General features: G+C 42.4%; 1 protein-coding gene across 1 annotated transcript in view; it reads right to left on the bottom strand.

Moving 5' to 3' along the window:
• LOC148502814 (synaptotagmin-2-like) overlaps nucleotides 1–18,711 on the bottom strand; it is a 152,851-nt gene that overhangs the window by 7,773 nt on the left and 126,367 nt on the right. The window contains exons 6-8 of the mRNA XM_088449335.1: nucleotides 18,443–18,610; nucleotides 9,181–9,298; nucleotides 1,891–2,024 (exon numbers count right to left, since the gene is read on the bottom strand). Of these exons, the coding sequence (XP_088305461.1) occupies nucleotides 1,891–2,024; nucleotides 9,181–9,298; nucleotides 18,443–18,610 (420 nt within the window). The remainder of the gene's footprint in view (nucleotides 1–1,890; nucleotides 2,025–9,180; nucleotides 9,299–18,442; nucleotides 18,611–18,711) is intronic.

The following is an 18,711-nucleotide window of genomic DNA, read 5'->3' as shown; positions in this document are numbered from 1 at the left end:
TCTGCCGACACCGCCGGCACCCTGCATTGAGAACACCCCTGAACTGCCGACACAGTCAGCAAACCTGCAATGAGGACACCGCTGTCACCCCCGCACTGCCGACACAGCCTGCAAACCTGCACTGAAGACACCGCTGGCACCCCTGCACTGCCGACACAGCCAGCAAACCTGCACTAAGACACCGCTGGCACCCCCGCACTGCAGACACAGCCAACAAACCTGCACTAAGGATGCCGCTGACACCCCCGCACTGCCGACACAGCCAGCAAACCTGCACTAAGACACCACTGGCACCCCCCGCACTGCCGACACCACCAGCAAACCTGCACTAAAGACACCGCCAGCAACCCCCGCACTGCCGACACAGCAAACCAGCAATGAGGACACCGCTGGTACCCCCGCACTGCTGACACAGCCAGCAAACCTGCACTAAAGACACCGCTGGTACCCCCGCACTGCCGACAGAGCCTGCAAACCTGCACTAAAGACACCGCTGGCACCCCCGCACTGCCGACATCACTGGTACCCTTCACTGAGGACACCGCCAGTACCGCAGCACTGCCATTCCATGTACTGAGGACACCGTCAGCAATCCCGCCACTGCTGTCACAGTAAGTGCACTATTGGTGTATCCAAACCACACTGTATCCATGTTGGAAATTAGAAACTGAACTGCCACATATTAGTGCCGCCCACTGTGTCACTTAGCTTAGTCAGCCAGCTAGCTGGATGCAACCTTTTGGCCTTAACTAGATGAAAAAAATTATATTGTGAGGTGGTCAAAATTGATTGGAAATTACTGGAAATAAATGTTATTGAGGTTAATTATACTGTAGGATCAAAAACAGGCCCATTTTATGTGATTTTAGCTGCTTTTATGATTTTTTAAGAAAAAATCCAGATCCAAAACCAAAACACGAAAACAAAACATGGAGGTGAGGTTTTGGCAAAACCAATCCAGATCCAAAACCAAAACACGGGGGTTGGCACACATCTCTAATTACAATGCCTGTTGATCAATGTAATCAAACTATGTTTATCAACATCCATCAATAAGGAGACATATAGGAGATATACCATGTAATTGATATCTTTACAATTATCATACTTGTGTTGACAGTTGAGGCAACTGTGAGTTGGAAGGCTATCATCATATATCTAAGGTATACTATTTACAATTGCAGTAATCATTGAATGAGCTGGTTCAATCGCACGTGCAGGGTGTTTTGTGTTTTTTTTCAATATATAATTTTGCTGAAAATGCTTAACAATTACTCAGTTATCTGACTGGAATTTCGCTATGAAAATCTGCTATTAATACTGTATTGTCACAGAAGGGTATGGATTTCATATAGGAGGATCTTCATATATGGTTTTCTTTTTATAATGATAATTCTTTTTTTGTGACCAACTATATTTTAAAACTATATCATTAAAAGCTAATTTTTAATACCTTAATATTACAAACAAGCAGCACCCCCAAAAAAGAGTCTTCTTTTTCTTCTGACCAATTTGAGCAACTTTCACACTATGCCAGAAAATGCAATATGTGCTGGTCCAATAGTTAAATGATCCTTAAAGGATAATATATACATTAGAAGTGAGCAGAAGAAGAGCGGGGTTATAGTCTGCACTGACAAGACTGGGCAGTACTGTCATTCAGATAACATTTGACAAATCCCTGAACTGTAATTGACCTGATAATGGAGGTAAGTCCTCTATTATTGGTGGTACTTGTCTAGCTGAAAAGCATTAGGTGGACTCCCGGCAGTACCTTCTCATAATAGGCAGCTCAATGGTTTTTCTTTTTCGTTAGGTTTATGCATCTATCATATTGAACAAACCCTGCCCCTTGGTGACTGGTTCCCTTAAGAACTAGAAGTCATCTACCTGGATCTGCTCGAATGGAATCTCAAAACTGAAAGACTCATTAAAGTATGGGTTCAAAGTCTTCTTCTTCACTGTTGTCTTCTTCTTCTTCAAGCGCTTTCCATTCTGCATCAAATGAATCTTTACATAGGGATCTAGAAGGGAATAAGATTAAACTAAAAAGGGGCAAAGATAGCGATAACAATGATACATAAAATACCATAAACTCCTTATCATTGCTGTATATAACTCCATCCTCACTGTTCTTCAAGTTCACTTTCTATATGACCAGTTAGTCCAATGTGAATAGTTAGTTAACTGTTATATTGTCCAAATCTGCATAAATCTATTCCACACATTTACTTTAATGTGGCATGTAGTAAAATCCCATTTTCATTTAAAAAGCAAGAAAAGGCAGCATTTGACATTACTTATATGAAAGTTTGTTTATTAATTAACTGAATAATATAACTGGATTAACTAAAAGATATCTGCTTAGCTATTAATGCTTTTGGTACTAAAATGGCCGACAGTGACTGACGGTTTGGCAGACATGTTTTGGAGAAATCCAACGTGTAGATTGGTAAATTCATACAGAGGGGCAGAGTCAGTGCCGACCTAGCAATTGAAATGAGTAAAGTCTCAGCTTTTTGATCTGCATCACATTCCATCAAGAAGACACAGCACTAAACATAGGAGAGAAGCTTCCACTATCTGTAATAGAGTTTGGCACTATATGTGAGGTTACAGTGAACTATGTATTTTACCTTCCTGTGATAGAGTTTGGCACTATATGTGAGGCTACAGTAAACTATGTATTTTACCTTCCTGTAATAGAGTTTGGCACTATATGTGAGGCTACAGTGAACTATGTATTTTACCTTCGTGTAATAGAGTTTGGCACTATATGTGAGGCTACAGTGAACTATGTATTTTACCTTCCTGTAATAGAGTTTGGCACTATATGTGAGGCTACAGTGAACTATGTATTTTACCTTCCTGTAATAGAGTTTGGCACTATATGTGAGGCTACAGTGAACTATATATTTTACCTTCCTGTAATAGAGTTTGGCACTAAATGTGAGGCTACAGTGAACTATGTATTTTACCTTCCTGTAATAGAGTTTGGCACTATATGTGAGGCTACAGTGAACTATGTATTTTACCTTCCTGTAATAGAGTTTGGCACTATATGTGAGGCTACAGTGAACTATATATTTTACCTTCCTGTAATAGAGTTTGGCACTAAATGTGAGGCTACAGTGAACTATGTATTTTACCTTCCTGTAATAGAGTTTGGCACTATATGTGAGGCTACAGTGAACTATGTATTTTACCTTCCTGTAATAGAGTTTGGCACTATATGTGAGGCTACAGTGAACTATGTATTTTACCTTCCTGTAATAGAGTTTGGCACTATATGTGAGGCTACAGTGAACTATTTATTTTACCTTCCTGTAATAGAGTTTGGCACTATATGTGAGGCTACAGTGAACTATGTATTTTACCTTCCTGTAATAGAGTTTGGCACTATATGTGAGGCTACAGTGAACTATATATTTTACCTTCCTGTAATAGAGTTTGGCACTAAATGTGAGGTTACAGTGAACTATGTATTTTACCTTCTCTGTAATAGAGTTTGGCACTATATGTGAGGCTACAGTGAACTATGGGAGTCATTCAGACCCGCTCGTGAGCACAGCACGCTCGCAAGCAGGTCGATGTTACCCCAATGCGCATGCGCACGACGGAGGAAGCTCCGTCGTACGCATGCGCGAGATCCGGACTGCGACAGCCAAGCTGTCGCTCCGGGTCTCGCACCAAAGGGGGCGTGCTGTCGATGGTGACTGACAGCACGCCCCCTTTGGTGGGCGTGCTGGGGGCGTGGCTGCCAGACAGAGGCGTTCCCATGGGAACGTCTACCGTCTGAAGCCGGCCCCACTGTCATCAGTAATGATGTCAGTGGGAGTGATTTTGGCTCTGATAGAGCCAAAATCACACCTGGGCTTGCGGCAGCGAGACCCTACCGCAGGGTCTCGTCGCAAGCCCGATGGTCGCGATGGTCAAAGACCATCGCGACCATCTTTTTGGCCGCTCGCATATGCAGGAGGCCGCTCCATTTTCAGGTAGGAGGGCACTGATTCAGAGCGAGCGCTCTGGTCAGAGCGTTCAGCTCTGAATCAGGCCCTATGTATTTTACCTTCCTGTAATAGAGTTTGGCACTATATGTGAGGCTACAGTGAACTATGTATTTTACCTTCCTGTAATAGAGTTTGGCACTATATGTGAGGCTACAGTGAACTATGTATTTTACCTTCCTGTAATAGAGTTTGGCACTATATGTGAGGCTACAGTGAACTATGTATTTTACCTTCCTGTGATAGAGTTTGGCACTATATGTGAGGCTACAGTGAACTATGTATTTTACCTTCATGTAATAGAGTTTGGCACTATATGTGAGGCTACAGTGAACTATGTATTTTACCTTCCTGTAATAGAGTTTGGCACTATACGCTCGTTTATTTGTTAAAAACGCCCCCTGGCCGCTCGCACCATACGTCATGTCCGCTATTTATTAGATTAATCGAGTACATCGACCAGCGTATGAACTGCTCGCTATTCTTGTGGTTGGTGTTTGCTACCACAAATTTGCGAGCAGTTCTGGCTCTAAAATAACCCAGTGACGTGGTCATTGACGCTGCTGTTTTAAATATACACACCCATAAAACGCCCGTTTTGACCTTTAAGCACGCCTGCGTTTGGATCTCCACTCCCCATTTTCAAGCACCTTCCCCTGTTACCACCCACATACGCCTCATTCTGTCACTCAAAATAGCAGGCACTTGCTATATAGCGTACAAACGATTTTCGGCCGCACTGACTGGTTCGCGCATGCGTACTAAAAAGCGTACGCATGCGCAGATGTGCAAACATCGCTCGGAACGAGCGTACTGCCGCTAACGAGCGGCTCTGAATGAGGGCCTATGTATTTTACCTTCTCTGTAATAGAGTTTGGCACTATATGTGAGGCTACAGTGAACTATATATTTTACCTTCCTGTAATAGAGTTTGGCACTATATGTGAGGCTACAGTGAACTATGGGCCTGATTCAGACCCACTCGCGAGCGGCTGTCCGCTCGCAAGTGGGTTGATGTTATGGACTGAGCATGCGCACGACGGAGGGAGCTCCGTCGTGCGCATGCGCCAGACGCGACGAGCGAAGGAAAGTCCTTCGCTCGTTGTGTCCGATCAAAGGGGGCTTGCTGTCAATGTTGATTGACAGCACGCCCCCTTTGGTGGGCGTGCCTCCCTGACGGGGGCGTTTCCACGGGAACGCCTCCCGTCAGAAGCCGGCCCACTGACATCACTAGTGATGTCAGTGGGAGTGATTTTGGCTCTGATAGAGCCAAAATCACTCCGGAGCTTGCGGTTGAAAACCTCAACCGCAGGCTCCGGCTCGCAAATTCGATGGTCGCGATGGTCTCGACCATCGCGACCATCACAATGCACGCTCGTATAGCCTGTGGGTGGTGACCCACAGCTATACGAGCGTCCAGGAGGACGCTCCATGAAAATGGAGCCCGGCCCTCATTCAGAGCGTGCGCTCTGCTCAGAGCGTACGGCTCTGAATGAGGGCCAATATATTTTACCTTCCTGTAATAGAGTTTGGCACTATATGTGAGGCTACAGTGAACTATATATTTTACCTTCCTGTAATAGAGTTTGGCACTAAATGTGAGGTTACAGTGAACTATGTATTTTACCTTCTCTGTAATAGAGTTTGGCACTATATGTGAGGCTACAGTGAACTATGTATTTTACCTTCCTGTAATAGAGTTTGGCACTATATGTGAGGCTACAGTGAACTATGTATTTTGCCTTCTCTGTAATTGAGTTTGGCACTATATGTGAGGCTACAGTGAACTATGTATTTTGCCTTCTATGTAATAGAGTTTGGCACTATATGTGAGGCTACAGTGAACTATGTATTTTACCTTCCTGTAATAGAGTTTGGCACTATATGTGAGGCTACAGTGAACTATGTATATTACCTTCCTGTGATAGAGTTTGGCACTATATGTGAGGCTACAGTGAACTATGTATTTTACCTACCTGTAATAGAGTTTGGCACTATATGTGAGGCTACAGTCAACTATGTATTTTACCTTCGTGTAATAGAGTTTGGCACTATATGTGAGGTTACAGTGAACTATGTATTTTACCTTCCTGTAATAGAGTTTGGCACTATATGTGAGGTTACAGTGAACTATATATATTTTACCTTCCTGTAATAGAGTTTGGCACTATATGTGAGGCTACAGTGAACTATGTATTTTACCTTCCTGTAATAGAGTTTGGCACTATATGTGAGGCTACAGTGAACTATGTATTTTTCCTTCCTGTAATAGAGTTTGGCACTATATGTGAGGCTACAGTGAACTATGTATTTTACCTTCCTGTAATAGAGTTTGGCACTATATGTGAGGCTACAGTGAACTATGTATTTTACCTTCGTGTAATAGAGTTTGGCACTATATGTGAGGTTACAGTGAACTATGTATTTTACCTTCCTGTAATAGAGTTTGGCACTATATGTGAGGTTACAGTGAACTATATATATTTTACCTTCCTGTAATAGAGTTTGGCACTATATGTGAGGCTACAGTGAACTATGTATTTTGCCTTCCTGTAATAGAGTTTGGCACTATATGTGAGGCTACAGTGAACTATGTATTTTACCTTCCTGTAATAGAGTTTGGCACTATATGTGAGGCTACAGTGAACTATGTATTTTACCTTCCTGTAATAGAGTTTGGCACTATATGTGAGGCTACAGTGATCTATGTATTTTACCTTCCTGTAATAGAGTTTGACACTATATGTGAGGTTACAGTGAACTATGTATTTTACCTTCCTGTAATAGAGTTTGGCACTATATGTGAGGCTACAGTGAACTATGTATTTTACCTTCCTGTAATAGAGTTTGGCACTATATGTGAGGCTACAGTGAACTATATATTTTACCTTCCTGTAATAGAGTTTGGCACTATATGTGAGGCTACAGTGAACTATGTATTTTACCTTCCTGTAATAGAGTTTGGCACTATATGTGAGGCTACAGTGAACTATGTATTTTACCTTCCTGTAATAGAGTTTGGCACTATATGTGAGGTTACAGTGAACTATTTATTTTACCTTCCTGTAATAGAGTTTGGCACTATATGTGAGGTTACAGTGAACTATGTATTTTACCTTCGTGTAATAGAGTTTGGCACTATATGTGAGGCTACAGTGAACTATGTATTTTACCTTCCTGTAATAGAGTTTGGCACTATATGTGAGGCTACAGTGAACTATGTATTTTACCTTCCTGTAAAAGAGTTTGGCACTATATGTGAGGCTACAGTGAACTATGTATTTTACCTTCGTGTAATAGAGTTTGGCACTATATGTGAGGTTACAGTGAACTATGTATTTTACCTTCATGTAATAGAGTTTGGCACTATATGTGAAGTTACAGTGAACTATGTATTTTACCTTCCTGTAATAGAGTTTGGCACTATATGTGAGGCTACAGTGAACTATGTATTTTACCTTCCTGTAATAGAGTTTGGCACTATATGTGAGGTTACAGTGAACTATGTATTTTACCTTCCTGTAATAGAGTTTGGCGCTATATGTGAGGTTACAGTGAACTATATATATTTTACCTTCCTGTAATAGAGTTTGGCACTATATGTGAGGCTACAGTGAACTATGTATTTTACCTTCCTGTAATAGAGTTTGGCACTATATGTGAGGCTACAGTGAACTATGTATTTTACCTTCCTGTAATAGAGTTTGGCACTATATGTGAGGCTACAGTGAACTATGTATTTTACCTTCCTGTAATAGAGTTTGGCACTATATGTGAGGCTACAGTGAACTATGTATTTTACCTTCCTGTAATAGAGTTTGACACTATATGTGAGGTGACAGTGAACTATGTATTTTACCTTCCTGTAATAGAGTTTGGCACTATATGTGAGGCTACAGTGAACTATGTATTTTACCTTCCTGTAATAGAGTTTGGCACTATATGTGAGGCTACAGTGAACTATGTATTTTACCTTCCTGTAATAGAGTTTGGCACTATATGTGAGGCTACAGTGAACTATGTATTTTACCTTCCTGTAATAGAGTTTGGCACTATATGTGAGGCTACAGTGAACTATGTATTTTACCTTCTCTGTAAAATATATTGAAAATTGCACATTTTAATTTTGAGGCTTAGTGGTTCTGAAAGTTCCATTGTGTTAATGTCTAACAGGAACATTCTGGAAATTTTTATTATAACTAGAACCATTTTTTGTACATACACATTATGAAACTGTATTATTAAATGTATGTACACATGGATGTATAAAGTTTCTTAAATAATATAGGTGACAAGGTAAAGTAACACATTATCTGAAATTAAAACAAATCATAACAAATCAAATTTCGTGTCTCTGTCTTGGAAGGATTTCAAGGAATTAAGGCCCTCATTCAGAGCCGTACGCTCTGAGCAGAGCGCACGCTCTGCATGAGGGCCGGACTCCTTTTTCATGGAGCGTCCTCCTGGACGCTCGTATAGCTGTGGGTCACCACCCACAGGCTATACGAGCGTGCATTTTGATGGCCGCGATGGTCGTGACCATCGCGACCATCGAAATTGCGAGCCGGAGCCTGCGGTTGAGGTTTTCAACCGCAAGCTCCGGAGTGATTTTGGCTCTATCAGAGCCAAAATCACTCCCACTGACATCACTAGTGATGTCAGTGGGCCGGCTTCTGACGGGAGGCGTTCCCGTGGGAACGCCCCCGTCAGGGAGGCACGCCCCCGGCACGCCCATCAACATTGACAGCACGCCCCCTTTGATCGGACACAACGAGCGAAGGAAAGTCCTTCGCTCGTCGTGTCTGGCGCATGCGCTCGACGGAGCTCCCTCCGTCGTGCGCATGCTCAGTGCAGACCATCGACCCACTTGCGAGCGTACAGCCGCTCGCGAGTGGGTCTGAATCAGGCCCTAAGTTAAGACTACAGAAATGAGGAGAAGACCAGCCATGCCAGGAAACTTACACATAGGGGTATGGTAGTCACAGAAAGCAAAATGTTGAAGGATAAAATAATGACTGTATTTATCACTGATACATTAATCATAGAGAATAACAAAAAATCAGATATCACTTTTTAAGTGGATGCCATGAGGAAATCTAGGTTCAGAGGAAGCTGCAGTACTGGAGGTGAAATAGAAAATTGACTTGAACAATCATTTATCACTACTTCTCACCTGACAAGCCACCTACGTCCATCTTTTTCAGATTCTTGGCTTCCAGGATACAGACAGTCAGTTTTCCAGCCGTGGGAACATAACGTAGGGAAATGCAAATATCACCTAGCTTCTCAGGCTGAAAGTAAGGATCAGCAACAAAGTGATTGAGAACAGATAAGCATTTATGAAATACAGTTATTTAAAAGTGAATTTCTTTATCTATAACAGTTTACTACAGTGTCCTCTTGCATCCTTGCCGCTCGCGATGCAAACGTGCGCACGCATCACACCATGCGATTTGCCGTAGCTGCGTGCGCCACGGTACGCCATGCTGCATGCTGCGTTCGCACCATGCAATTCTATTGGCAGGTGCAAACGCAGTGCACGTCTCTCGCCATATGTGGCGCAATTTGCCGCACATTGCGGTAAAGATGGAAGTAGACATAACTGTATATACATTTTCTCATTAGTACACTTAGGGCAACATTTACTAAGCAGCGGTTTGACGGCGGGTTCTATTCTATTATAAACCCCGGCGGTTTGGTGGCGGGTTCCAGGGCCGGACTGGTCATCGGGCAGTTCTGGCAATTGCCTGAAGGGCCGATGGCCAGTGGGGCCGATTCAGCCGAGAAGCAGCAGTTTTGTTTTGAAGGAAAAGCACAGGAGCAGTGAAACGTGTTAAGCCACGCCCCCTTCATGACGTCATCGTCCCAGTTCTCTAGCAGTCCGGCCCACCTCTCAGTGTGTGGATGTGGATGGAATGGAGCCTTCTGCATGAGCTTCTTCCTCCCCCACGCAGCCCTGCACTCATAGCAGACACCTCTGCCAGCAACTTCTGATGGGAGCAGCACAGCATGTAAGCTGACTTTCATTGCAGCACAGAGAGATAACAAGACTGAAGGTAATAATACACACACTTGCAGAGTGGTATTATGTTAACCCCTGCAGTGCCTTTCAATGTGTACTTTAGCTGCCTGTCTTGACTGTACCATTTTCCCCTTTATTATTAAACAGGCTTTGAGCTGTAAGGGAACTTACAAATATCATTGCTTAATAGGAGACAGGGAGATTTAATTTGCAGATTCCTATCTTCTCTATTTGTATTCCATGTAATAAGGGGCAATACTACTGTGTAGCATAAAGAGAATGGGGAACACAACTACGGTGTTGCAAACTATGAATGGGGGCAGTACTCTTTGTCTTACTATAAATTGGGGGCCCTAATGTGTGGCATACTATGAATGGGGGCCCTATGTGTTACTTTGAATTGGGAGCCCTGCTGTCTCCCATGCTTTGAATCAGGGGGCCCTGCTGTGTAGTATAGTCTTGTTTGGGGGAAGGTGGTCAGTGATATCGCTTCAGCATCAGGCAAGCTGTCACTATGAGAAACCAGGCTCAGTGTCAATTGCCGCAGCCCCCTAACATGAGTTCAGGTGTGACTGTCATCAGGGCTGAAACTGGGAATTTTGTTACCCGGCAGACAGTAATTTGGCGCCGCCCAGCCCATCATAAGATGACCTTTTCTGACATAAATTTAATATCCATCCCTTAAATATATTAGTTAAGGTTCCTTAAATAAAACCATCAAATGTCCAAAAGATTTTATTAAAATTACAAATATCGACAGAACAAACATATTACACATAATGCCACATATTGTAATGCCCATTTACTCATAATGCCACATATTGTAATGTCCATTTACACATAATGCCACATATTGTAATGCCCATTTACACATAATGCCACATATTGTAATGCCCATTTACACATAATGCCACATATTGTAATGCCCATTTACTCATAATGCCACATATTGTAATGCCCATTTACACATAATGCCACATATTGTAATGCCCATTTACTCATAATGCCACATATTGTAATGCCCATTTACACATAATGCCACATATTGTAATGCCCATTTACACATAATGCCACATATTGTAATGCCCATTTACACATAATGCCACATATTGTAATGCCCATTTACACATAATGCCACATATTGTAATGTCCATTTACACATAATGCCACATATTGTAATGCCCATTTACACATAATGCCACATATTGTAATGCCCATTTACACATAATGCCACATATTGTAATATCCATTTACACATAATGCCACATATTGTAATGCCCATTTACACATAATGCCACATATTGTAATGCCCATTTACACATAATGCCACATATTGTAATGCCCATTTACTCATAATGCCACATATTGTAATGTCCATTTACACATAATGCCACATATTGTAATGCCCATTTACTCATAATGCCACATATTGTAATGCCCATTTACACATAATGCCACATATTGTAATGCCCATTTACTCATAATGCCACATATTGTAATGCCCATTTACACATAATGCCACATATTGTAATGCCCATTTACACATAATGCCACATATTGTAATGCCCATTTACACATAATGCCACATATTGTAATGCCCATTTACTCATAATGCCACATATTGTAATGCCCATTTACACATAATGCCACATATTGTAATGCCCATTTACACATAATGCCACATATTGTAATGCCCATTTACACATAATGCCACATATTTTAATGCCCATTTACTCATAATGCCACATATTGTAATGTCCATTTACACATAATGCCACATATTGTAATGCCCATTTACTCATAATGCCACATATTGTAATGCCCATTTACACATAATGCCACATATTGTAATTCCCATTTACACATAATGCCACATATTGTAATGCCCATTTACTCATAATGCCACATATTGTAATGCCCATTTACACATAATGCCACATATTGTAATGCCCATTTACACATAATGCCACATATTGTAATGCCCATTTACACATAATGCCACATATTGTAATGCCCATTTACTCATAATGCCACATATTGTAATGTCCATTTACACATAATGCCACATATTGTAATGCCCATTTACACATAATGCCACATATTGTAATGCCCATTTACACATAATGCTACATATTGTAATGCCCATTTACACATAATGCTACATATTGTAATGCCCTGAACACATAATGACCCCCCCTGCAGCAGTGCCCCTATAGTAATGCCCCTGTAGTAATGCCCCCTGCAGCAGCGCCCCTATAGTAATGTCCCCTGTAGTATGCCCCTTGCAGCAGTGCCCCTATAGAAATGCCCCCTGCAGCAGTACCCCAATAGTAATGCCCCCTTCATTAGTGCCCCTATAGTAATGCCCCTGTAGTAGTGCCCATATAGTAATGCCCCCTGAGATAATGCCCCTGTAGTAGTGCCCATATAGTAATGCCCCCTGAGGTAATGCCCCCATAGTAATGCTCCCTGTAGTGCCGCTTATACAGGAAAAAACAAACAAACAAATCTTACCTTAAACCCCGTTCCTGCGTCTGCCACCATCCGATCCGCCCGGCTGCTTCTCGGAACTATGGGATAGACATCATGATGTCTCTCCCACAGTGCCCGTGGGGGGACTACAGGGGCAGTAGCAATGTAAACATTGAGGAGTGGGCTGCATTGTAGAGATACATGGAGAGGGCTGCAAAGGAGACACATGGAGGAGGATTGCAAAGGGAGACATGTAGGGGGCTGCATAGGGAAACATAAAGGAGGCTTGCAAAGGGAGACACATGGGTCTCGATTAAATTAAAAAACAATGCAGAATAGCCCCGTGATGGATCTTCCAGAGTTATTCAATTCAGCGCGATGTTTGGACCGACTATGATATGGCCACCAATGTAGCAATGTATATTATCCATGTCCTTGTCCTGCTTTGTATTGTATTGTACTGTGAGTCACTTTTTTGGTTATGTACTGTGTAAGGCCCTGCGGAACACTTGTGGCGCCATATATATATAAATGATAATAATAATAAAGGGAGACATACAGGGGGCTGTAAAGGGAAACATGGAGGGGGCTTGTAAAGGGAGACACATTTAGGAGGCTGCAAAGGAAGACACTTGGGGGGTCTGCAAAAGGAGATGCATGGAGGGGGCTGCAGAGGGAGGCGCATGGAGGAGGCTTACAAAGGGAGAGAGGGAGACACAATAATATTCTTTTTCCTTGGATTTATGTGTAATATTTTTACAAACAAGTTAATAAGTATTTGTGTCCTGACCTAAATATTTATTATGTAATTTTGAACCAACTACTAAAAAGGGACCGCTTGGTAATTAATTTGGCTTAGGGGTGCCTTGAAAAAATCAATGAGACCCTAAGTTTGGGAACCACTGGTGTAGCGGTTTGGGTAAGGATACTAGGGTTAGTTTATGGGTTTGGGTTGGTGCATTAGGGATAAGATATTAGGGTTGGTATAGTGGTATTACATTATTGTTCAAGTACTGTATATACATGCGTTACTCTGACTACATTTCTACTTGGGTATTAGGGTTAGTTTCTGAATTTGGGTTAGGGTATTACAGTTAGGGTATTAGGGTTGGTGTAGCAGTTTGGGTAAGGGTTAGTTTAGGGGTTTGTGTTAGGATATTAAGAATAGGTTATTAGCGTTCGTTTAGCAGTATGGGGTAGTGTATTAGGGTTAGAGGTTATGGCTAGGGTGAGGTCTGTGGTTATGGTTCAGCTAGGGTCAGGATTAGGGTAAGGATTCATGTCATGGCCATTTACGGGGCATGTTTCTGTCTTCAGATGAGATCATGTATGTAGAGAAACATGGCATCAGCATCGTTACTGCCGCAACAAATAATGTAAAGGCCATGATTCAGGAATGAAAATATAGTGCTATGGATTGTTTTAGGGAGGGGGGCCCCATCTGGTATCTTGCCTAGGGACTTATGAGGTCTAAATTTGTCTCTTAATGAAATGCCAGCTTTACTTAATAGAACCAACCAAATAACAATGTCTGACTATGGCACATGTTTAAATCCCCTGCATGATAAGCTCTGTTGTGTGTTTAATTTAATACAGATAATGATGTATACCTGTATGTTGTACTAATATGAATTATGGGGGTCATTCAGACCCACTCGCGAGCGGCAGTATGCTCGCAAGTGGGTCGATGGTCCCCACTACGCATGCGCACGACGGAGGGTGCTCCGTCGTGCGCATGCGCGAGACCCGGCGAGCGAAGGACTTTCCATCGCTCCGGGTCTCGCACCAAAGGGGGCGTGCTGTCGATGTTGATTGACAGCACGCCCCCTTTGGTGGGCGTACCGGGGGCGTGCCTGCCAGATGGAGGCGTTCCTATGGGAACGCCTACCGTCTGAAGCCGGCACCACTGACATCACTAGTGATGTCAGTGGGAGTGATTTTGGCTCTGATAGAGCCAAAATCACTCCTGGCCTTGCGGTTGAGAAACCCGACCACAGGGTTTCACTCGCAAGTCCGATGGTCGCGATGGTCAAGACCATCGCGACCATCTTGTTGGACGCTCGTATATGCTGTGGGTGGTGACCCACAGCTATACGAGCGTCCAGGAGGACGCTCCATTTTAATGGAGGTGGGCCCTGATTCAGAGCGAGCGCTCTGGTCAGAGCGTCCGGCTCTGAATCAGGGCCTATATTTGTAAGCGCATACACTAATAAGTGGGAGGAGTCAGGAATAGTAAGGGGGAGGAGCCAGATGCTGACACGCGGTGGGCCTGTGTGCTTTAAGTGCCAGGGCCTATTTTTAGTCCCAGTCCGGCCCTGGCGGGTTCTATTCTGTTCTAAACCCCGGGGGTTTGGTGGCGGTTTTGCAGCAGTTTCTAAATGACAGCCCTGTTCTATTCTATTCTAAAATGTGTTTTGACTGTGGTTTGGCGGCGGTTTTCCTATCTGCAGATTTACTAAGGACAAAACCGCTGCAAAACTGCCATCAAAACACATTTTAGAATAGAATAGAACAGGGCTGTCACTTAGAAACTGCTGCAAAACCAAACCCCGGGGTTTAGAATAGAATAGAAACCGCCACCAAACCCCCGGGGTTTAGAATAGAATAGAAACCACCACCAAACCGCCGGGGTTTAGAATAGAATAGAAACCGCCGTCAAACCGCCGCTTAGTAAATTTTGCCCTTAGTTTCTCTTCTTTCATTTGTCCTAATATTCTCTATCCCTTTAACGCTTGCTTATCCCATTCTGAAAAATAAGCTATATCTAGTAAAAACTCTGGTACAACCTGTTGTCTACGGACTGGAGACATCTCTATACAAATAAAATGTTTCCATTGATTTAAAAATTAAATACATCTGTCTGTGAGTCTGCTTTAATAGTGTTTTTCTAAGCGTGAGCTTCATCATGAACCTCAATAAAATTCAAAACCGATCCTAAGCATTTTACTGAACAGCACCAATCAAGGGCTAAATCAAGTGAATTTATGCCTCTAAATATTTTTTGGGTCAAATTGGACAGGGGAGGAGAGTATATGTAGACATAAAGAAAAGAAAAACTTACAGGGTCTACACACTACGGGGTAAATTTACTAAGATGAGAGTTTGGAAGAGTTTGCAAACTCTGGAGAGTTTGGGCATTTTTTCCCACTCTCAAATTTACTAATGTCAAACTCGGGGGAGAGATCTCCTTTGCTACGATAAAATACTGGAGAGTTAGCAAACTCTCTTCAATTCACCATCAGCAAAGCTTGAGAACCTTTTCACTGGTGAAGATAGGATTCTGGAATTTACCAATCAGAGAGTTTCGAAACTCTCATGAGACGGGCAAACTCTCCTGTAAAAACTCGTGAAAAAAATACACCTGCCTGTGATCTGAGAGTTTGGCAGAAACATACAGAGATCGCTGTGATCCATGTATATTTCTGCCTGGAAATATAGAAAATAAATGTAAATATCAGAAAAAAAATTACATAGGGTTCCCCCCCTAAAGCTTAACCAGCCCCAGGCTTGCCAGCCTGTCCTGGTTTCTAAGATTACGTAGAACAAAATGTGTACGGTTCCTCCGTAATTTAGAAACCAACACCAGGCTGCAGGGACAGTCCTGATTTTAAATGTAGGGGGGAAAAAATTGCATAGGGTCCCCCCTATATTTAAAACCAGCACCAGACCCAAAACGGGCGGGCTGTAATGCCACAGCCCGGAGACCCTTTCACCGGGGCTCCGGGTCCAAAGCATTAGCAGCCCAAGCCGTCAGGCCAAGCCGGGGATCTCAGGGGAGGTTGGGACCCCCCCTCTCCCTTAACCCCAGGCTTGGTCTGAAGCCTGGGGCTCTTCCCTGCACCCCAGGAGCGTTGGGTAAACTATTGTATTTTACAGTGGGACTACAGGTGCCAGCATGCCTGCCCTTTGGCACTTGTGGAACTACAAGTGCCAGCAGACAGGCGACACCTGTACCTCCACTGTAAAATAAATAGTTAAATAAACACAAAACACACACACCGTGCAAAGTATAACTTTATTACACACACCTACCCATTCACAAATATTCACACATATACTAACCTATACCAGATGTTTCTGTCCCCTTCTCCAGTAGAATTCGTGTTGACTGGCCCTGCAAAAATGATTTCATACTCACCTATATTCTGGCGCTGGTCTCCGCAGTAATCCATGGCCTTTGTAAAACAAAAAGACGAACTTTCCGCACCACGCACAGGGTCTCAGTATGTGTGCTGCCACACATACTGATACCTCCCGAATGCCAGCTGACGGGACTGCACAGGGTTTGCATGTCCCGCCAACCAATCAGCGGCCGCGCTGACTGTAGAGCGGACGCTGATTGGCTCCGGCTACTGACAGTTCCCACGTGGGAGTTGTCAGTAGACAGAGCCAATCAGCCGCCGGTCTACAGTCAGCACGGCCGCTGATTGGCTTCGGCTACTGACAGTTCCCACGTGCTTCACCATCGGCCATCTCACTCTCAGCTAAACTCCCTTGTTTGTAAATTTGAGAGTCTCAGGAGCTTCAAATCACCCGAGTTTAGGTGACGCTAATCGAGTTGAAAAAAATGCAAACTCTCCCAGACTCGATTCTTAGTAAATTTAGCCCTACAAGTGCACTTAGTTGAGAGAGACGGAGAGCTGAAGAGGTTAGAACATGTTCCATTCGATTCAAGCAAGTACACATATGTGCACTATATGTGTTCACTGAACTCTATTATTCACATGTGCCTTTATGCTACGAAGTATACATACAATTTGTTTCCTCAGTCATTTGGTAGGTGTCATTACCTGTAAGTTTAACTTTATTTGAACCAGAATATTTTTGCATACAATATTTTTTGGTGCATTTTTTACAACATTATTCTAATGTTTTCACTGAATAATTGGAACCTGTGGTGGAAGTGTGGAGTTCTATAGGTCCAGAGAGCTTTCCCTTTCATCTTATCAATAGGGCTGAGTGAAATATGCATTCTGTTGGTATCTCTGTATGGTGCAGAATCACATATGAATGCAGGTCAGTCGACGCATTTCATTCCCAGCGCCAGGAACATTTTCAATACTCAGCAAGGAGAAGATTTCATTCACCTTGCAATGTCCACAGAATCCTGTTAGTGCGCATTGATCCATGCACAGGGCATCTTGGTATTCTCACTGAGAGAACCATAACAGGCAAGTTTTATCTGTCATATGGGACAGTTTATGAGCTGCATGTTTTTCCTGTGGATCCTTACATGCATATCATATAATGATTGATTTCACTATGTGTTCCTAAGTAATTGTTTATCCCTGGCAACCAATATACAAAGTTGAGGAAACTACAGAATCAGTAATGTTGTTGATTCATGTTGTATTGGGTGCTTCCCTAATTCAATTTAACTACAATCAATCATATAATTTTTAATACGATTTTATTTGTTTGTGTTATTTTTATTTAATATTTGGATTTTTAATGCATATCATATATTAAATATTGTTAATTTTGAGTAAGAGGCCTCCTTGCATTAAATAAAAATAATGCAGGTATATAAAAATGTACAGTTGGAACCAATGTCCATGTTGTTTAATATTTTGTAACAGTTTAAAAATTATTCCACAGAGAAAGAAAAGATGAAACACTGAATAAAGAAAAGAAACAACAAACAGACAAAACTAATTAAAATACAAAAACAAAGACACAATCGCTTTAGGCTGGTTGAAATGGATATATTATCACTGCAAAGTAACATCTATTTCCCTTTGTTCCCAGGAACGTAACATTGGATATCACATTAAAAGGACTCCTCTTAATATTTACCACTACTAATTCACTCTATGTTACATGTTCCTTATTTTTCCCTGTTGATTTGCTTCTATTTTTCTGTCACATTAGGTTTTATCGAGATGTCACTTTCTCCATTTCTTACCAATTTCTATTCCTGGAAATGCATCTTTTTACTCACCTCCTCCTTTTCTGCACTTTGCAAGTCCCTCCACTCTTCAATTGGCTGCCCCAGGTCTACTGTGTTCATAGTAACCTTCACCTCCCCAATGATGTCATGTTTGGAAAATCGATCAAAGTCATATATGGACATACATAGGGTCTTTCCACCAAGTTCTTGATACGGAATCTGTGGTAAGTTAAAATACAAATTGATTTAAAGAGTATCCACACAATGGGGCTAATACAGTGTTGAACAGTCCACCTATGGAGCGTATCTTATGTGAATTC

Source organism: Taudactylus pleione, unplaced genomic scaffold, assembly GCF_031769625.1.
Source record: "Taudactylus pleione unplaced genomic scaffold, aTauple2 ptg000482l, whole genome shotgun sequence".
NCBI classification, from domain to species: Eukaryota; Metazoa; Chordata; class Amphibia; order Anura; family Myobatrachidae; genus Taudactylus; species Taudactylus pleione.
The sequence above is the reverse complement of the archived record's forward strand: the minus strand, read 5'-3'. Positions and strand labels throughout refer to the sequence as shown.